Consider the following 22,110-nt stretch of genomic DNA (forward strand, 5'->3'; position numbering starts at 1 on the left):
GTATTTTTTTGAAAACTTAATTGTTTTCTTTCTCTCCTAGGACTCTTTCTGAATTTAGTTTATACCTCAGCCTGTATATTTTTAAATTGCCCTTTGGGGAAGTGGGCTGCTGAATTTTTGACTTGCGTAAGAATTTCACTCATCCCTCTAACATATTTGTCTTCAGCTGATAAGCAAGGGAACACTCTGGCAGTTAGTGAATTTATCTTTGGTTAGAAGGTGTTAAAAAAAGAATGAGGCTTAGCATGAAAAAGTTTGAGATACTTTTTTTTTTTGACCATGTTGGCAACACATAGAAGTTCCTGGGCAAGGGGATCGAACCCATGCCACAGCAGCGACTCAAGCTGCTACAGTGACAGTGCTGGAGCCTTAGCTTGCTGAGCCACAAGAAAACTCCCTGAGAAACACTTTTCTGTATGTGACCAAAGTGAGAATAACTGGAGTTCCTGCTGTGGCACAATAGGATTGGCAGTGTCTTGGGAGTGCTGGGATGTAAGTTCAATCTTCCACCCAGCACGATGGGTTGAGGATCCCACATTGCAGCAGCAGCTGTGCGTGGTTTAGGTCACAACTATGGATCTGATTCCTGGCCTGGGAACTCCATATGCCAAAAAAAAAAAAAAAAAAAAAAAAAAGCAAAAAAGAAAAGCGAAAACTTAATTGTGAAGGGCACCTGTGTGTTGTTGTTGTTGTTGTTTTTTGTCTTTTTGTCCTTTTAGGGCTGCACCTTCGGCATATGGAGGTTCCCAGGCTAGGAGTTGAATGGGAGCTGTAGCCACCAGCCTACATCAGAGCCACAGCAATGCAGGATCCGAGCAGCGTTTGTGTCCTACACCACAGTTCATGGCACTGCTGGATCTTTAACCCACTGAGGCCAGGGATCTAACCCGTGTCCTCATGGATACTAGTTGGGTTCGTTAACCACTGAGCCACGACGGGAACTCCTTTTTTAAAAATAATATAATCATGCATCAATATTAATAAATATTAGTGTTCTCTGTTCTTAAAAATAACTCATCTAAATGTCAAACATTCAAATTATACAGTTTTATCTGAGAATGTCTTTTTTTTTTAAGGGCTGCTCCCAAGGCATATGGAAGTTCCCAGGCTAGGTGTCTAATCAGAACTACAACTGCTGGCCTACACTGCAGCCGCAGCAATGCAGGATCCAAGCCTCATTTGTGACCTACACCACAGTTCACAGCAACACCAGATCCTTAACCCACTGAGTGAGGCCAGGGCTTGAACCTGCATCCTCATGGATGCTAGTCAGATTTGTTTTTGCCGAGCCACGACAGGAACTCCTGAAAATGTCTTGATTTCACTTTTAAAGATATTTTTGCTAGATATAAGATTTTGATGTGATTTTTATTGTTTTTGCTATTGCTTTTATTTCAGTAATTTAAAAGTGTTGTTCCATGTTTGCTGACCTCCATTATTTCTGAGAGTTCAACTGTCATTTAAATCATCATGCCTTTGTATGCTGTGTGTTGTTTTAGGATTTTCTTTGCTTTTGATATACCCAGGTGTGACTTTCTTTGTATTACTCCTACTTGATGTTAATGAAACTTATTGACTCTGTAAATTTGTCTTAATTTGGGAAAAGTTCAGCTGTTATTTCTTGAAAATCTGTCATTCTCTCCTTCTGAGACTCTAAATATAATAGATCTTTTAATATTTTCACAGGTCTTGGAGGCTCTGTTGATTTTTTTTTTCACTTTTTTTTCCTACCAATTGTAATTTCTTGTGTTTGTCTTCACATTCATAGACTCTTTATTCTACTGTTAAGCCCATCTTGTGGTTTAAAGAAATTTCAGATATTGCATTGTTTAGTTCTGGAATTTACTTTTTGTACTTCTTGTGTCTCTTTCTCTACTGAGGTTTCCTATCTTTATCATGAGCATATTTTCCTTAATATCCTTGAACATGTTATAATAACTGCTTTAAAAATCCTTGTCTACAAATTGCAGCATCTGGGTCAGTTTAGTGTGTCTCCTTGATTGCTTTTCTCGAGAATGGGTCATGTTTTTCTTTTTTGTTTTGTTTTGTTTTGTTTTTGGCTGCCTGAGTGGAATATAGAGTTCCTGGGCCAGGGATCAGATCTGAGCCACAGTTGTGGCCTGTGCCACATCTGCAGCAATGCCGGATCCCTTAATTCACTGTGCCGGGTTGGGGCTCGAATCTTGCGTCCTAGCACTGCTGAGATGCCGCTGATCCTGTTGTGCCACAGCAGGAACTCCACATTTTCCTGTATTTTATTTTATTTTGGTTTTTTTTTGAGCTTTTATATTGGAGTTTATTCTGCATTTAACTTTTTTTTGTCTTTTTGCCTTTTTCTAGGGCCACTCCTGTGGCATATGGAGGTTCCCAGTTTAGGGGTCTAATCGGAGCTACAACTGCTGGCCTACACCAGGGCCACAGCAATGCTGGATCCAAGCTGTGTCTGTGATTTACACCACAGCTCCTGGCAATGCCGGATCCTTAACCTGCTGAACAAGGCCAGGGATCGAACTTGCAACCTCGTGGTTCCTAGGCGGATTTGTTAACCACTGAGCCATGACGGGAACTCCCTTCATTTAACTTTTAAAATACTACTGTAGCTGAATATTAAATCAAAACAATAGCAAGTAGTGAGCATATTATGATTATAATCCTTTACTCAATCACTATTGCTGCAAATAAAATGCCAGCAGTGAGTGTTATTCACTGGCCCCCTTAAGAGGTCTGACACTGAACATCACCCAAAGATGATGTTCATTATCCTCTTAGGCTTCTCTGTTGTGATGGCGTCTTTCCTGATTTGGCTCAAAGTCCACTAGTTCTACCTGGTCCATTTCATCAGTCTCTTCTACTTCCTTCCTCTCAGGTAGGAGTATTTCCAGCAAAGAGTTTATCAGGGGAGAGAAAGCCATTCTCAGGAAAGTTCACCTTAAATTCAATGGTGAGGCGGCCCGTGATAAATTGCCATGCCTTCATTTAGCACACACTTGATATCTGCATGCTTGACAGTCTGACCTGGATGGGGAGTGATGACCGTGGTTAGGTTGTCAAGAGTAGATACTGGCTTTTGGAAGCCACACAGTGCCTCAACCAGCTGTATACACAGGAAAAGGTCTTCTCCTTGTTGAGTGAAAACAACATGGTCCTTCTAATCTAAAACGATGTTAGTATGTCCTGGCTCCAGTCCTGGTTCTTGGTCTCTCTCACCATGGAATGTTATCGTCTGACCATCTTTCATACCTTTTGTCAGTTTGAACTTCGGAATTTTATTCTCTACTGAATGATCTTCCTTCCATTGTAGGAAGGGACTATCTGTCTCCCCATGGTCCTGGCACTCCATGCATGCAGATTGAATTTTCTGAACTATTCCAGGTTCTCCTTGCTGAAATCTTATTTGCATTCCAGTAATTCTTTTTTTTTTTTTTTTTTTTTTTCTTTTTAAGGCCACACTCGGGGCCTATGGAGGTTCTCAGGCTAGGGGTCATATCGGAGCTGTAGTTGCTGGCCTACATCACAGCCACAGCAACGCCAGATCTAAGTCGTGTCTGTGGCCTATACCACAGCTCACAGCAAACAGGATCCTTAACCCAGTGAGTGAGTCCAGGGATTGAACCTGCATCCTCATGGATACTAGTCAGATTCGTAAACCACTGAGCCACAACAGGAACTCCAATTCCAGTAATTCTTATTTGCATTTGGCAATTAGGGCCACACCTACAGCATATGGAAGTTCCCAGGCTAGGGGTTGGATCAGAGCCCCAGCTGCCAGCCTACATACACTACAGCCAAGGCAGTGCTAGATCCAAAAGCATCTGTGACCTACACCACAGCTCATGGCTGAATCCTTAACCCACTGAACGAGGCCAGGGATCAAACCCTAATCCTCGTGGATACTAGTTGGGTTCTTAATTCGCTGAGTCACAACGGGAATTCCTTCCTGTTTTTATAGGGAGTAATTTGAGTTGTATTCTGGATATTGTGAATGATAAATTGTAGAAACTTTTAGATTTTGTTATGCTCTTATGAAATTGAATTTGTTTCTTTTTTTAAAATTTTAGTTGATTTACAGTGTTCTGTTAGCTTCAGGTATACAGCTGCAGCACAGTGATTCAGTTACACACACACATTCTTTTTCAGATTCTGTTCCCTTATAGGCTATTACAAAATAATGACTTCAGTTCCCTGTGCTTGTTAATCCCAACTTCCTAATTCCCCACCCCCCATGCTGTTTGTTGTTGTTGTTTTCTTAGGCAGGTAGTTTATTCATTTGAACTTCAGTGAAAAACCATCTCTCCTATGGTGGGTGGCAGCTCAAATTTCAGTTCAGTTCTTTTAGCTGGCCTATCTGTGCATGTGTATGTCAGGACTATGAATTGGTCATTGGAATTTTAGCTGCCCTGCACATAGTTGAAAGATTAAAAATGGGGGAAATTTGTTCAGTGTATTTCCCTTCCAGGTGTCAGCTCCCACCATCATGTCTGCTTTTGTTCATTCTTCAGTGTAGTCAAGTGATTGTTTTTGTCTAGATGTTATCGTTGTTATGGAGTCAGAGGGTTGATCTTACAGAAACGGCTTGGCCACACTAAAAGCTTTAAATTGCTTCAAAAAATTAACTTTTATAATTTAAGAATTATAAAATTCTTTTTATAGAATTTAGCTTTAGCTTTGTAGAAAAAATGCAAAAATAGTAGAGTTCTCAATTTTAAATGAAGATATTTCAAAAATATAGTAATGCTTCCTTGACTTCTTAAAATGCTGAATTTAACTGTCAGTTAATGTCGTATTCTGAGTACAAATTTAGTAATGCAGTTATAGCCTCAGGAACTGTTGAGGTATGTAAGACTATTTTTGCCTTTCTGCTAAATGGCCTCAGTCGTTATTACGCTTTTTGAATCTCCAGTGTGTGTGCATGCATGAATGCCTGTGTGTTGTTGTGTGTGTGTTTTCTATTTCTTCCTTTGTCAACTTAGCTCTACTGATGCATTTCCGTTAATTTTCTATTGTAATGTGTGGCTTGGTAAGCCAGATAAACAAACTTGTTAAAGTTTGTTTGAAATAAGAGTAAATAATTTCTGAGAGAATGTTGAGTTGATGAGTCAGGTTCATGACCTTTAGTAGATGGTCTTAGTGACATATATTAGTGTTGGTTGTTCAAAGGGTTTTTCTCTCGTCAAGTACTGTCCATTATGATAGCCACTAGCTATATGAGGCCACTGAGGGCTTGTTTGAATTGAGATGTACTCGAAGTATAAAATATACAGCGTATTCAAAGATATAAAGAATCTAACAAATGACTTTTTAAAATTACAGTTGATTTACAATGTTGTGCCAATTTCTATTAGTGATTCAGTCATACATAGATGTATGCATGTATGTGTGTGTGTGTGTGTGTATATATATATATATACACACACACACACACACACGTACTTTTTTTTTTAATGGCCACACCCATTGCATATGGAAGTTCTCAAGGCCAGGGATTGAATCTGAATGGGAGATGTGACCTGTGCTGCAGCTGTGACAGCACTGGATCCTTTAACTAACTGTGCTGGGCCAGGGATCAAACCTGCATCCTGCCTGCTGCAGAGATGCTGCCAATCCCATTTCGCCACAGTGGGAGCTCCAGGTAGTAGCTTTTGAATGACTACTTTCTATTCAGAATTTCTTTGGAATTACTCATATTACTTGAAAAAAATCCTGTTTTTTTTGTGGGTTTTTATTTATTTTTTTGCTTTTTAGGGCCACACCTGCAGCATATGGAAGTTCCCCAGCTAGGGGTCAAATCAGAGCTACAGCTGCCAGCCTACACCATAGCCACAGCAACACAGGATCTGAACCTCATCTGAGACCTACACCACAGCTCACGGCAACACTGGATCCTTAACCCACTGATCAAGGCCAGGGATCGAACCTGTGTCGTGGATACTAGTCAGATTCGTTTCTGCTGTACCACAGCAGGAACTCCTATTGTATTTAAATAGCTTGATATTTTGGCAGTGATTAGGGACAAGAATAGGATTATCATGTATAAATATTTGGAACCTTTTCTTTAAAAATTTTCTTAAATCTAAAAAAACAGAACTGTATGGAGGTGTATAAAATTAATACCCCTATTTCTCCCTTCCCCCAAGTCTGTCCTGAGGTGTAAACAATGTTAAGTTTGGTTTGTAGCCTTCTATACCTGAGGAATATTTTCAAGTTGAGATTACAGCTTTGTGGTTATCTCTTGAAGACATTTTTTTCTTTCTCTCCAGCAAAATATAGGCAGGCACTCATTCACCTCTATCTTTTTTCATTTTTATTTTTGTCTTTTTAGGGCTGCTCCTGCAGCATTTGGAGGTTCCCAGGCTAGGGGTTGAACTGGAGCTGTAGCTGCTGGCCTACACCATAGCCACAGCAATGCTGGATGCCTGCCCCACAGCTCATGGCAATGCTAGATCCTTAACCCACTGAGTGAGGCCAGAGATCCAACCCTAGTCCTCATGGATACTAGTTGGGTTCATTAACTGCTGAGCCACGATGGGAACTCCTCTCACCTTCATCTTGAGGCTTTTCTCTACTCAATCGCTCAAACTGAAAATCTAGGAGCTACTTAATTTCTTTCTTTTTCTAACTTCCCACATCCAAACCATCCACAAGTCTTTTTTTTTTTTTTTTTTTTGCTTTTTAGGGCCATACCTGCAGCATATGGAGGTTCCCCAGACTAGGGGCGAATCAGAGCTGTAGCTGCCAGCCTACGCCACAGCCACAGCAACACCAGATCTGAGCTGTGTCTGCGACCTACACCACAGCTCACAGCAGTGCTGGATCCTTATCCCATTGAGTGAGGCCAGGGATTGAACCTGTGTCCTCTTGGATCCTAGTCAGATTCGTTTCTGCTGTGCCATAACGGGAACTTCATTCACAAGTCTTCAGGATTGTATCCTCCCCATTTCAATTTAATGTATGCATTTCTTTCCATCTTCATTGCTTCTACCTAATCCAAGCCACGTTCTACTGGGACTACTGCAGTAGGTCTCCCAGCTTCCATTCTTCATCAGTTCCATGCCCCCAGCCTATTTTCCATAGGGTAGCAAATGTTATTTATTGTCTTAAAATTGAAATTGGAGGAGTTCCTATTTGGGCTCAGTGGGTTAAGACCCCACTGAGGATGTGGGTTTGATCCCTGGCCTTGCTCAGTGGGTTAAGGATCTGGTGTTGCTGCAGCTTTTCACAGATGGGGCTTGGATTCAGTGTTGCTGTGGCTGTGGTGTAGGCCTGCAGCTACAGCTCCAACTCAACCCCTAGCCCAAGAACTTCCATATGCCACAGGTGCGGCCGTAAAAAAAGAAAAAAGATTGAAATTGAATTTTACCTTCATATACCCCAACCCACCAAACCCCTTCAGTGGTATCCCATTACCCCATTTATCTGGCATCTCCTCCCCTGTCAGTGTGTGTGCACAGGCACACAAGCTCTGTGAAGTCTGGAATACATTCTCTCTTTGGCACATACTTTGTTACTAACAGTTACCACATGCTTTGCAATGTTTTCAAAGATTTTCATGTATTAACTCATTTAACCTCATAATAACTCTATGAAGTAGGTATTATTCCTATTTTCTATATAAGGAAACTGAGTTCCAGAGAGGTTAAGTGCCCAATATCATGCAGGTGGTTAAGTAGAAGAACCCATATATCAAAGCAGGCTCTCTGCTTTCAGAGTTCTTGCTATTAATCTTTGTGTTAAATGATTTTTTTCTCTACACAGTAGGTACTTGGTAAACATTAATTAAGCAAATGAAAAATCCTTCCCTCTGTAAGAATAAGCTTCTTAATTTGGTCAAGAAAGTCTTTCATGATCTGACCCCTGCCAGGACTACTTTCTCTGGTACTGACAGTAATCTAGTCACAGTGGCTCATTGCAAGATTGGCTTCTCATTCTTTAGGTCTTGGAGATATTTTATGACCATCTTATCTAATGTAGGTGCTCCTTGTCCTCTCTCTTAGTACTTTGCTTCCCTTTAGGCACTTAGTGCAGTTTATAATTTTTAACTTGATATATTTATTATCTGTTTCTTCCTCAAAAATCAAAGTTTCATGAGGTCTTATTTGTCTCATTCACAGTTTTGTTTCTCCAGTGCCAACTTTCAGCACTCGGGAGATAGTAGTTCCTCAGTAAATATGTATTGAATGTTGAGTAAATAAATATTTTTAGATTCTAGGCAAGGACCTGTATATATATGGTGGTCTGTGAATGAGGGAAAAGAGCCCATAGCTTGAACTAGTGGCAACTGCTACACGGACTACTGAAATCCTAGAGCAAAGTCTAAATGGCAGCCTATGAAAATAGAATTAATTGTAAACAAACCAGAGCCCTGGTTGTTATATCTCCATTAACTTATATCGAAAGTTTTCTTTTTTCATTCATTACCACACCTTGGTATTTTCATTCCTCCCGCTAGGCTTAATTGGAGACAAATGGAGATAATTGGCTTGGATTCTTATGATTGTGAATAATAAAAAACTTCACAAATTGTTTTGAACCACTAAGGCAACATATCTAAGGAAACAAGTCTAGTAGGAGGACTGGCTCCCTTGTAATTCTCCTGGCTCTGTCCTCATTTGGTGATGGTTGCAGCCTTAGGCTACTGTCAAGTTGGCCACAGCAGCCACAGGTTTCACACTGAAGAGTTTCCTCTTCTGGTGTCTTTGTCTTAAGAGTGAGAAACTTTTCTCAGGTGACTGTCTTGCTGATTAGAACTGGGTCACGTGATTACACTAAGTCACTAGCAAGAGGACTGGAACTATCATGGCTTAGACTCAGTCAGAATTTACCCCTACACTCAGAGTAATCATCTTCTGTGTCACTTAGAGGAGGCAGAAATGGATTTCTGATCAAAAATACAAATTCTATCAGCAAAACAAGTGGGAGAATGGATCTTGGGCAAGCAACTATCAGATTTTGCTATAGTGGCTTTTGTAGTTTGTTAACTTTAGCTCAAGGTGATTTGGAGACCTAATTAAATTTTTTGAGAAAACTTTTTAATCAGACAGATTTGACTTAATAGATTTTTTTTTCTCTACACTGATAACCTTTTCATGTTAACTCAGAAGCTTTCATTGTTAGCAGTAGTAGAAAGCAAATAAATAGTAAGGCATCTGCAAATGAAGTTCTATAGAAAGATTTTTTAAAAAGTATGGCTTCTCAGTGAGTTCATAGTCTAGTTCAAGAGCTACAATGCAGACATAGGAATATTAAAGTAATAATATAGAGTCATGATTTAAGAAGGCACAAGGTGAGTCATGATTAATTTTTAAAAAATGACATGGAGTTGCTATTCCTTGAGAGTTTGTGAGAGATGAAGAATCTTGGGCCTCACCCCAGATCTGCCAAGTAAGTATCTGCATTTTAACAAGATCCTCTGGTGATAAGTGCAAGGTTTGAAAAGTCAGAATAGAAGTTGAGAGGACAGGTAACTGGTTTGGGCTAGAGTGATCTAGAAAGTTCTCTTGGAGGTGAGGCTTGAGCATGATCTGAGGTGCAGCAGGACGTTTCAGATGGAGAGTGATTTTAGTCATGAAAGTGTCCAGATTTATGTTGCCTATTGTACAGGATGAATGGGAGGAAATGATGGAACAGTAGTTTGGATCCTCAGGAATATTGGTGGGGAAATCATCCCAGGAGAGGAGGAGAGAGAACTTTTTTGCAAGACCTCATTTTGAAAGTCTACTGTACATGTTTGAAATTAAAAAATTTAAACTATTAGCTACATTAGATAGTTGAATCATTTGATCACTCACTAAAAGAAACAGAAACAGCCTTTGAAACTACTGGAATTAAATTAATTGCTCCCATTTGATAGGTTTAACTGTGGATAGTTGTAGGAGAGCTATTTGACTAAACCTCGACATTTAGCTAAAACAATTGGCTAAATTGTGCATCTTAGCTATTTCTTTTTTTTTGTCTTTTTTTTTTGGCTATTTCTTGGGCCACTTCCTCGGCATATGGAGGTTCCCAGGCTAGGGGTCGAATCGGAGCTGTAGCCACCAGCCTACGCCAGAGCCACAGCAACGCGGGATCCGAGCCGTGTCTGCAACCTACACCACAGCTCACGGCAATGCCGGATCGTTAACCCACTGAGCAAGGGCAGGGACCGAACCCTCAACCTCATGGTTCCTAGTCGGATTCGTTAACCACTGTGCCACGATGGGAACTCCCCATCTTAGCTATTTCTTCCAGCATCATTCACGTAACTTTGAATCTTAATGACTTTAATAATAACTATAGATTTTAGTAGGTTATTTCAGATAGGTAGGCATGATAAACTTTGGCTATACTTTGTTTCCCCTTTTTTTAAATTTAAAAATAAAGCAAAGAGATCTGTCTTTGTATAGTTTTAAATGATTTCTCAGTTCACAGTGATTTGGGCTAAAGCAGGAGAACATCAAGTCTCCCGTTACAAGGTGAATCACCAACTCAGAGAAGCCATGGCAAACCCATAAAATTGAAACTCATAAAATCATGATTTATTGAGAGATGTTTATGACACCTTTGAGAAAATGGCAAATAAGCATTATTTCAGTTGTGATAAAGTTGGGTATATTTTTAGTTTCATTGCGCCCTATACTAAAATTTTCACTTTGTGTGTTCTCAAATTCTTATATTACTCATATTAAACTTCGTAGACTGTGAGTGGTACAAAGGCAGGTACCATATCTTCTCTTGTTCATCATTGGATCTTCACTGTTTAGTGAAGGCCCTCACTTGATGGATGAATGACTAAAAAATAAACATTTTAATTAAAATGTTTTTACTCTCCCCTTGGAAATGATACATAAATGATGCAATAAAAGTGATTGAATATAATTGGAAACTATTTAGAATGGAAATGGAAAACTAGGGTAATAACTTGAAAAATTTTATTTGCAAATAACTTCACAAGTATAGACAGTTATAAGAATAAGAACAATACAAAGATACCCCTTACCCCAGGTTTGTCTATTGTTAACATTTTACCCCCTTTACTTTATTTGCTCTTCCTCTGTAAGTTGCATGCATTATAGCCCTTTACCACTAAATACTTAAGTGTGCATCCCCTAAGAGTAAGGATATGTCATGTATAACATTATGGTTATCCTCTTCTGTAAGTCATTCTCTACCACATCCCTCAACTTCAGCTTTCCAGAATAGAAAACTGAGACCCAAACAGGTAAGTGACTTAGCCATGGTTATATAGCTTCTCAGTAGAAACTCCAGCCTATTTTGCAAGTCAGGCATTGGTTCTCATCCTTAAATCACAGCAGAGTTTTTTTTTTTCCTTCTGACAAGTCAAATCGTTTAGGAGTATAATATACTAATTACAATTTGTAATTGTTCTTCTAAATCAGGTATAACCGTCCTACAATATGTAGGACTTGGTCTGTAAAGGACTGTGGGTCACCATAATTGTCCTTGACATCGTATTTGGTGTTAAGATAAGCTTTTAGGAGTTTCTGCTGTGCAACAGGCTCGGCAGGCAGTGTCGTGTCTTGGGAGCCTGGGACGTAGGTTCAATACCTGGCCCAGCACAGTGTTAAGGATCCAGCGTTGCTGGAGCTGTGGCTTCAATTGTGACTGCAGCTTGGATCTGATCCCTGGCCTGGGAACGCCATATGCTTCGCGGTAGCCAAAAAAGGAAAAAAGATAAGCTTTTAGAAGCATTAATATTGTACTGTTTTGCACGAAAAGGCACTTGCCTCTGCTTCTTAGTTTGTGTGGAATAAGAATGTTTTTGAATTTGAGCGTCTAGGTTTTAAAGGGTTTTAGGCTAGTTTGGTTTAAGTAACTTGGGTTTTGCTGAGTTTGAGGCAAGATAGTGTGGCATTCCTTTGAAGTGGGAGGAGGCTGCTATTTGTCAAATCTGACCCTAACAAATGGTGACTAGGTCACTGGCCTACAAAGAGCAGAGTCCAAAAGGCATCATGAGGAATTCAAAGTTTAACCATGAGTTCTTTCTGGTCTTTAATTTTTTATTTTTTGGCATGTTTTTCCTCCATGTCAGTGTTTCCCAAAATAGGATCTGCCACCAAATGCATTTGAATTGAGACCTAGAATTTCTGTTTGATGTGCTTGTAAGAAATTGCAGATTCCTGGACCCCACCACACACATACTGAATCAGTATCTGTAGGTGAGAACTGGTAATCTGTGTTTTAAAACACTGCCTTATGGATTTTTATGTATCCTAAGATTTTGAGAATCCTGCTCTTATGTAGATACATTTCATTTTTGGAGCTTTTCCACATTCATTCTGTAACTTGTATTTCACTTAATTTTTTTATATGTTTAGGGTTGAAAAGTTTTTTTATTTTAAAATTTCCTTTTTAGGGCCATACCTGAGGCATATGGAAGTTCCCAGGCTAGGGGATGAATCAGAGTTGTAGCTGCCGGCCTACGCCACAGCCACAGCAACTTGGGATACAAGCAGCATCTGCGACCTATGCTGCAGCTTGTGGCACTGCCAGATCCTTAACCCCTGAGTGAGGCCAGGGATTGAACCCACATCCTCATGGATACTAGTCAGGTTCTTAACACACTGAGCCACAGTGGGAACTCCTGAAAGGTTTTCGATTGCTTGCCTTTTTTTTTTTTTTATTGTTGTTAAATGGAAGATTCATGTGTATGATACAAATATCAAAAAGTATGAAAGGGTATTCAGTGAACAGTTCCCTCCTCATCCCCCTGTTTTAGAGCATTGTGCTATTCTGAGCCCTTTAGTATATTAATTAATTCAGTTTTCTTCCAAACAATCAAGTGAGGTAGGTCATATTATTGTCCTCATTTTGTAGAAGACATAAACAGGCCCAGAGAGGTTAAATCACTTTTTCAAAGTCACACGGCTAGTAAGTGCTGGAGTTGTCTGGGAGTCTGGTGCTTAATCACCATCTTCTGCTGAGTGAGAGGATATTAGCTAGATTAACACATGTGAAGAGTTTGTTTTGGGAGAGTTTAGAGTTCATCTTCAATATGGTAAATGTTTCATATGAACTCTAACAGCTTACCCTGCAGTTTCATGTTAGCTGGATATCAAATCCTCATGTAATTTCAAATTAATCAGTTCTCTAAATTGAACAGGCTCTCATTTAGAGAGTAGACTTCCTGAATTGGTGATACTGAACAAGGGAATGGTAGCAACTGAGGTCTTTTCAATGCCCTTTGGCTGTTTTATTTATATGGACAGAGCTTGGGATGGGGTAATTCTTCTACTGTATATCCTTTGACTTTATTTGTAGAATTATTTCTGTGATATGGTTTTGGCCAGGAAACAATGACATATTCTTTGCATGGCCAGGATTTTTGACATCTTCTTAAACAAAAGACATTTTTTAGGAGTTATCTTGTGGTACTGTGGGTTTAGATCTGGCATGGTCAGTGTTGTGGCACGAGTTCAGTCCCTGGCCTGGGAACTTCCACATGCTGCAGGCATGGATGGAAAAAAAAGAAAAGAAAAGAAAAGATATCTTTGCTTCACTCCATTTAGTGGACCATTTAAACTTTATATAGACCATATTTCTTAAAGTGTTAGGGTATATATATGTCATTTGAAAGAACTTAGTTTGGAAGTTACTTAGATTCTTTCCTCATTCCTATTTTCTGAAGTAATTAAGTAATCTAGGGGTTTAAATAACTGAGTGCTGGAACTGAAGAATTGTTGTTAGGCCTTAAATTCTGTCCATGAAGTATCTTTAAAGCCAGGTAACAGTTATTAAACTCTTACCATGTGCCAGGAACTGTGTGCACCCTAACTGATTTGATCCTCATAATATCATGGTGGTAGGAAGTTAAGTTTCAGAGATGTTAAGTAATTTACTGAAGATCACACAGTTAATAAGTAGTGAAGTCAGGATTCAAATCCAGGTATGTCTGATTCTCAATCTTGTTATTTCCTTATTTCTTCTGTACTCTGCAGACCCCATAGAAGGATAACAGCTTATAAACCTTTAGGGCTCTAAACTTTAGTTCCAGCATGTGTTTAGTAAAAACTCTGAGGAAGTAGATAATAGAAGCCAGGTGACTTTGCCCATTTAGTGTGTGTTTTTTGGTGACTTTTAAGTTAATCTAAATCAGAGGAAGCTATTTTGTGAATTTAGACAGCTAATGCAGATAGAATCCTTGCTAAAGGTAAGTGATTTTTTTGGCTGTACATGTTCTCATACATTCCCTAGAAAACGGGTCAAGGAAAGTAAGTTAATGGTCAGGAGCCTATCCTTACCTTCAGATCCCAGCTTCTCTTTCTCTAGCCCTAGTCATAATAACCCCTCACCCCCTGTGCTGTAAACACAAGAAAATAGAGGGGAACCAAGTTAAAACTCTCTTTCTAGAGTTTAAAATCTGACTATTCCTAAAACTGATTAAACTGGGTTTTCTAAGTGAGCAGTTCCTTAACCTTGAATTAGTAAAACATTAAAATGTTTATGACATCTACCACTGACCCTTCTTCTGTAACATAGGAGTTAATCCAGCAGTTTCTCATTAAATACTGGTATTAGGCAATTCAAGAATTACAACAGAGTTCCTGGGATGAGGGTGAGGGGTGGGGAGGCAGGGAGAGGAATAGTGAGTGTGTGAGAAGAAACCTAGATAGCATATTAAACAAAACCAGCCCTTTTATAAGAACAAAACCTAAATCAGTGCTGAGATTTATTGTTTATCTGGAATTGGCAGTTATTTCTGTGTTAGTGGTATTGTTCACATTTTTGCTTTGATTATTTAGGTTTTCTAATTTTTTTGGCTTTCTAATTTTAAGAAAATATTATAGATATGTTTTTGTAATGTATAATCATAATTTAAAAACTATTTATATATCCCAAATCAAAATTTTGTCTATTATGTATATATTTATACTTGTAATCTATGTGTATATATTTTTGAAATGGCTTTATTGAGGTATAATTTATATATTCACTTCACTCATTTAAAGTGTACAATTCAATGGGATTTTTGGTATATACACAGTTATGCAATCATCACCACAGTCTAATTTTAGAACATTTTTATCACTCCCGAAAGAAACTCTGTACCCATTAGCAGACATTCCCAACACTTCTTCCCTTCCTCCCCGCCCCCCCCCCCAAACCCTGGGTAACTGCTAATCTCCTTTCTGTCTCTGTGGTTTTGCCCTTTTTTTTTCTTTTTCTTTTTCTGCCATACCTATGGCATTAGGTTGGGGATCTAATCCGAGCCAGAGCTGAGACCTACACCACAGCTGCGGCAATGCTGGATCCTTAACCCACTGTGCCACAACAGGAACTCTGTACTTGCCTATTTTGGATATTTCATGTAAATAGAGTTGTAGAATATGTGTTCTTTTATGACTGGCTCCTTCTACCTAGCATAATTTTTCAAAGTTCATCCAAGTTACAGATGGCATATATCAGTACTTCATTGCTTTTTATTGTCAAATAATATTCCGTTATATGTATATACCACCTTTTATATATTTTTATTTTGCTTTTTAAATTTAATACTTCTGCATTAAATACTTCTGAGAAACTTCCACTTCTGGGAGGATGGACCGGATGGTGTCTGAGTTTTTTTGGATTTTTGCTTCATGCATCCCAGACTTGGAGTTATAGAAGCCAGCAAGGAGTTCCTGTTGTGGCGCAGTGGAAACGAACCCAACTAGTATCCATGAGGATGCAGGTTCTATCCCTGCCCTTCCTCAGTGGGTCAGGGATCTGTTGTTGCTGTGTGCTGTGGTATAGGTTGTAGATGCGGCTCACATCCTGCATTGCTGTGGCTGTGGCGTAGGCCCACAGCTGTAGCTCCAATTGGACCCCTTGCCTGGGAATTTCCATATGCTGTGGGTGTGGCCCTAAAACACACACACAAAAAGAAGCCAGCAACGTGGAAATACCAACAGTTGCAGACAACTCCCCCGCCCCCATCAACAACAAAAAACAACCAGGAGTTCCCGTCGTGGCGCAGTGGTTAACGAATCCAACTAGGAACCATGAGGTTGCGGGTTTGGTCCCTGCCCTTGCTCAGTGGGTTAAAGATCCGATGTTGCCATGAGCAGTGGTGTTGCAGACGCGGCTTGGATCCTGCGTTGCTGTGGCTCTGGCGTAGGCCAGGGGCTACAGCTCTGATTCGACCCCTAGCCTGGGAACCTCCATATGCCGAGGGAGCAGCCCAAGAAATGGCTAAAAGACAAAAAACAAAAACAAAAACAAAAAAAACAAAACCCGAAAACGCCCAACAGAGACTGCTCTCTAGCCAAAAAGCCAGGAAAGGGGCAGCCTAGGCAAGAGTAAAGCTTTCAGACAATAGCTGCTCTACTCCAAACACCACAGGAAAAATCTATGGTGCTACCCCCACCCATGCCAGCAAAGGCCAAATGGGTTAGCTCTGACTTCCACCCTCTGGTGGTGTGTAGTATCATATTACAGATCCTTTACTGGTGGGCTGTGGAGCCCATCTTCTGAGCTTTTTATTTCATTTATTATATTTTTTAGTTCTTGAATTTCTGGCTCTTTATATCTTGAATTTCTTTGCTGAGGCTATTTTTTTTCACACTTGTTTTAAGCTGTTCATATTTGCTCATTGAAGCGTTTTTATCATGACTGCTTAAAAATCTGTCAGATAATTCTAACATTTCTTTCATCTTGACATTGACTTCTGATTGCTTTTTTCATTCAGTTTGATATGGTTCTTAGTATGACAAGTGTTTTCAGTTGAAACCTTAACATTTTCTTATTATTTTATGAAACTCTGGATCTTGTTTAAACCTTATTTAAACTTCTCCGACACTCAAATTACTTCTCTGACACTGCTCTGGAGGGGAGTCAGACAGGAAAGAGGGAGTGGGAGGGGAGAAGCCAGGTGCAGGTAGAAGTCCAAGTGGAGATAGAAGCCAGGCCTCATTGGCCTTCATTGACACCCAAGGTGGGGAGGCTCCTAATTATTTTGGGGTAGGGGTGAGAGTTCCAGCTCCCTGTGTGGGCTCTACTGACACCCCAGTCAAGGTCTTTTTAGCTGGTTGATGGTGAAAGACTTGACTGCTCTGTGCTAGGCCTCCAATGGCCCCCCAGTAAGGAGGGCTTCTCCTTACTGTCTGGAAGGGTTGAAAGGACTGGCTCTCTCTTTGGCCTTCTCAGATACCATCCTGGTGGGAGCATCACAGCCTCCAGAGCATTGATTACATTAGTTTGGGATAAAATATTGTAAAAAAGTTACATAGTGTGATCACATGGTTAAAAGGACAAAGTGGCGTGTACATAGAAAATAAAAATCTAGAAGAATAAGTGAAATGTTCGAAGGTAGGGGCACTCTTTCTGTAGTGTTTCAGTTTTTATTTTAAAAATAATAGAAGGGAAATTCCCTTGTGGCACAGCAGGTTGAGGATCTGGTGTTTTCGCTGCATTGGCTAGGGTCATTGCTGTAGAGTGGGTTCAGTCCCTGGCCTGGGAATTTTTACATGTTGTGAGCATAGCCAAAAAAAAAAAAAAAGAAGAAGAAAGAAAGAAAAAAGAAAAGGTAAAAGACCTGTACTTGGAAAACTATAAACTACTGATGAAAGTAATTGAAGATGATACAAACAAAAATATTACTGTTCTTAGACTGGAAGAATTAATATTGTTAAACTGACCACACTACCCAAGGCAATCTACAGGTTTAATACAGCCCCTATCAAAATTCCACAGAACTATAACAAATAATTAAAAAATTTGTGTGGAGGAGTTCCTGTAGTGGCTCAGTGGTTAATGAATCCGACTAGGAACCATGAGGTTACAGGTTTGATCCCTGGCCTTGCTCAGTGGGTTAGGGTTCCGTTGTTGCCGTGAGCTGTGGTGTAGGTTGCAGATGTGGCTTGGATCCCATGTTGCTGTGGCTCTGGCGTAGGTCGGTGGCTACAGTTTGGATTCGACCCCTAGCCTGGGAACCTCCATGTGCCGCAGGAGTGGCCCAAGAAATGGCAAAAAAAAAAAAAAAAATTTGTGTGGAAGCACAGAAGACCCAAATAGCCAAAACAATCTTAAAAAAGAGCAGAGTGGGAAAAATCATGCTCCCTGACTTCAGACTATGTCACAAGTAGTAATTTAGTACAAAAAGTAATTAAAACAGTATGGTACTGGCACAAAAACAGACACATAGATCAATGTAAGAGAATAGAGAGCACAAAAATAAACCCGCACACTTAAAGTCAATTAATCTATGACAAAGGAGACAAAAATAAATAATGGAGAACAGTCAGTGTCTTCAATAAGAGGTGCTGGGAAAACTGGATAGCTATAGGTAAAAGAATGATATTAGAACATTTTCTTAATACCATATACAAAAATAAACTAAAATGGGTTAAAGACCTAAGTGTTAGATTGAGTACTGTAAATAGAGGAAAGCATAGGCAGGACACTCTTTGATATAAATCAGCAATATTTGTTTGGATCCATCTACTAAGCAAAGGAAATAAAAGCAAAAATAAACAAATGGGAACTTATGAAACCTAAAAGCCTTTGTACAGCAAAGCAAACCAGTGACAAAATGAAAAAACCTGCTGAATGGAAGAAGATATTTGCAGATGATATAACTAATAAGGGGTTAATATCCGAAGTATAAAAACAGCTCATACAACTGAACTCAAAAAACAAAGTTGAAGGGGTGGACGTGAATCTTTAACATGTCTGGACCAGCTTCTTTGGGGGTACCTGGTATTATCTGTCAGTGGCTTGCTTGCGGTGCATATTTTGGGGACCTTTTGTATAAAGGTGTGAAGAGAGGTGTTGGCTACAAGGCATGGAACATGTTTTAAGGAAAGGTAGATGTTTTGTTATCCTGAAGATTTCAAAGGCACTTATGAGCAGCAGTCATGCACCTTACCAACTGACAGGCAGCTGGATGGATGCTCATGAGATGGATACTCAAGGAATGGATAGAAGAGTAAACAACTTTGAATTTTAATAATTATTTTTATTTAAAAGCAAAAAAGAAAAACTACTTAAAAAATGGGCAGAAGAACAGAATAGACATGTTTTTGAAGAGGAAATGCAGATGACCAACAGACACATGAAAAGATACTCAAGATCACTAATTACCAGAGAAATGTTAATGAAAACTGCAATGAGAAATCACCTCACACCAGTCAGAATGGCAATCATTAGAAAGAACACAAATAGCAAATGTTGATGAGAATGTGGAGGAAAGGGAGCCCTTGGATGCTGTTGGTAGGAGTGTACATTGATACATTCTCTGTGGAAAACAGTATGAAGTTTTCACTAAAAACTAAAAGTAGAACTGCCATGTGACCCAGCAGTTCCACTGAAAAGAAAGAAAAGCACTAATTCAAAAAGATTCATGCTCCTCAATGTTAACAGCAGCAGTATTTTCAATTGCCAAGGTATGGAAATAGCATGAGTATCCATCAACAGATGAACAGATAAAGAAGACATGATGTGTATATATAAACACACACACACACACACACACACGCGTGTGCGTGCGCACAGTGAAATACTACTCACCCATAAAAATGAATGGAATATTCCCATTTGCACCAACATGGATGGCTTGGAGGGCATTATGCTAAGTGAAATAAGTCAGAGGAAGACAAATCTGTATGATATCGTTTGTATGTGGAGTCTAAACAACAGACTAGTGAATAAAACAAGAAGCAGACTCACAGAGTGGGGGAGGGGCAATATAGGAATAAGGATAAAAAAGGGCTGTTTGGGATTATATGAAATCGTGTGTTAAACTTTTGAAAATTATAAGGCACATAGAATTTAAAGAATATATATTTTTAGGAAAATTCTATCTCATCATTGAGCTCTGGGAAGTCAGTTTCTCCAGTCATTAAGGAGGATTACAAATAATTTATTATAAATATATCTTTTGTTTTTTTTGTTCCCTGTAGGAATGTATAAATAAGATATGGGATTTTTATAATGAATATATATTTTTTTAATGTGGCGGAGGTTGTGATTATTTTACTTTGGAGACAGGCACAAGTTTCTGTTTTTTTGTTGCCCTATAAAGAATACCGTCTCACTGGGATTCTCTTGTGGTGCAGCAGGTTAAGGATCTGGCATTGTCACTGCAACAGCTTGGGTTGATGCTGTGGCACAGGTTTGATCCCTGGCCTGGGAACTTCTACATGCCATGGGCATGCTCCCCTCCCAAAAAAAGAATATTGTCTGATAGAACAAGAAATGACTTACATTTCATAAAACACATGATAGGCTTTGTCTTTGCCTCGAGACAAGGATGTATGTATGTACTCCCTAGGGATTGATTAGATCTGTGCTATCCAGTATGGTAGCCATTAACCACATGTGGCTATTTAAATGTATACTAATTAAAAGTAAATAAAATAAAAAATTCAGTTCAGTTGAACTAGCCACATTTTAAGTACTCATTAGGTTTACATCACAAATAACTATCAGATTGGACGGTGGTAATACAGATAATTTCTGTCATTGTAGAATGTTCTCTTGGACAGCACTATACTAGGCTGGCCATTTTTAAGAAGAGAAAGAGGCAAATGAAAGAGCAAAATAATAAAGACCTGAATTTCCTCCCTTCCTTCCACAGTGTAACTTTTTCCTATCTTGTAGTCATCTTGATTAATTAGAAAAAGGCCTATCGTTTTGAGTATCATCACTTTGACCGTGTTTTTTTAATGTTTCTTTATGTTTCCCAGGCTGGCAGTGATGGTGAGAGCATAGGAAACTGCCCCTTTTCTCAGAGGCTCTTCATGATTCTTTGGCTCAAAGGAGTTGTGTTTAGTGTAACAACTGTTGACCTGAAAAGGTAAGATTTGTTTTCATTTGGGGATCAACTTGAGTATATACTTTACTGTTTTCAGTTTGATCCTCTCCCCTTCCCTCACCTGGCTTTCGTATATTCTCTGAAGAAATGTATTGAAGTTCAGCTGATTATGGACACATTTAACTTGTGTAAGTATTGTGGATAATTCACAATGTCAGTATATTACATGTGGCCACTCAGTCTTTTAGGAACTTATTGTATGTTTACCTTATATTTCAAGACCAGCACAAGGAGCTGTTTTAGTGTGGATGAAGTGAAATCTGTGGTTTTCTAGGATAAACGTGGAGCTGTGAAGAACCTCCTAAGCAGATGGCTTCTCAAATGTGCTAGTAAGGGAGTTCCCATCATGGCTCAGTGGTTAACGAATCCGACTAGGAACGATGAGATTGTGGGTTTGATCCCTGGCCTTGCTCAGTGGGTTAAGGATCCAGCGTTGCCGTGAGCTGTGGTGTAGATTGTAGACGAGGCTTGGATCCTGCGTTGCTGTGGCTCTGGCATAGGCTGGCGGCTACAACTCCTATTCGACCCTTAACCTGGGAACCTCCATATGCTGTGGGAGCGGCCCAAGAAATGGCAAAAAGACCAAAAAAAAAAAAAAAAGTGCTAGTAAGCACCGGGCTTATGTAATCTGGATCTTTAAAGCCAAGAATGAGATTTTAGGAGGCTGACTACTACTGTGTCTATTTCACTTAACCTTCTTTTCAAGGAATAAGAGAAGCTTTCTATAATACAATTCTAACCATATTTAATTAAATATAATTATAGAATAAGAGCAGTTATCTATGGCCCTCTAATTGTTCTTGCCCATTGAAGGGTTGTTTCTAACTTTTTCTACTTAGACCAGAGTGGAGAGGGCTGAGAAGAGACCTGATAAGCAATAATCTTTTTTTGTTCAGGAATTTCTGTTCTCCCTTAGCAAACATGAAGAACATTTGTACTTAAAGAAAAAAAAAAAAAAGATTTAAACAAAGGCTTGAGAACATTTATACCAATAGAAAATCTAGGATTTGGCAGTGGAAAGGTTTTTCTCTTGACACAAATGCCACAACATGATTTGCTGCTTATTTTTTAAGCATATTAGCCTTGAACAATGTCCAAGAAAAAAATATTGACAGGCTATCTATCACTTTATATATATGTAGGAGTATTCATGTATGTTATCTCTCTGGCATCACAAAGTGAGAATTGTCTGACAGCTGTAATCCCATTCCCATTTCTAGGTTAGCATTCTCTGGGACCCCTGTCAGTTCCTTAAAATTTTTTTTTTGTCTTTTGTCTTTTTTGTTGTTGTTGTTGCTATTTCTTGGGCCGCTCCCGCGGCATAT

General features: G+C 39.3%; 1 protein-coding gene and 1 pseudogene across 1 annotated transcript in view; one reads left to right on the forward strand and one right to left on the reverse strand.

Moving 5' to 3' along the window:
- The window catches only part of CLIC4 (chloride intracellular channel 4), an 80,176-nt gene that overhangs the window by 21,019 nt on the left and 37,047 nt on the right, over positions 1 to 22,110 (forward strand). The window contains exon 2 of the mRNA XM_047792596.1: positions 20,658 to 20,767. Within this exon, the coding sequence (XP_047648552.1) occupies positions 20,658 to 20,767 (110 nt within the window). The remainder of the gene's footprint in view (positions 1 to 20,657; positions 20,768 to 22,110) is intronic.
- On the reverse strand, positions 2,716 to 3,441 carry LOC125133911 (dnaJ homolog subfamily A member 1-like; annotated as a pseudogene).

This window comes from Phacochoerus africanus, chromosome 8, assembly GCF_016906955.1.
Source record: "Phacochoerus africanus isolate WHEZ1 chromosome 8, ROS_Pafr_v1, whole genome shotgun sequence".
Classification (NCBI taxonomy): Eukaryota; Metazoa; Chordata; class Mammalia; order Artiodactyla; family Suidae; genus Phacochoerus; species Phacochoerus africanus.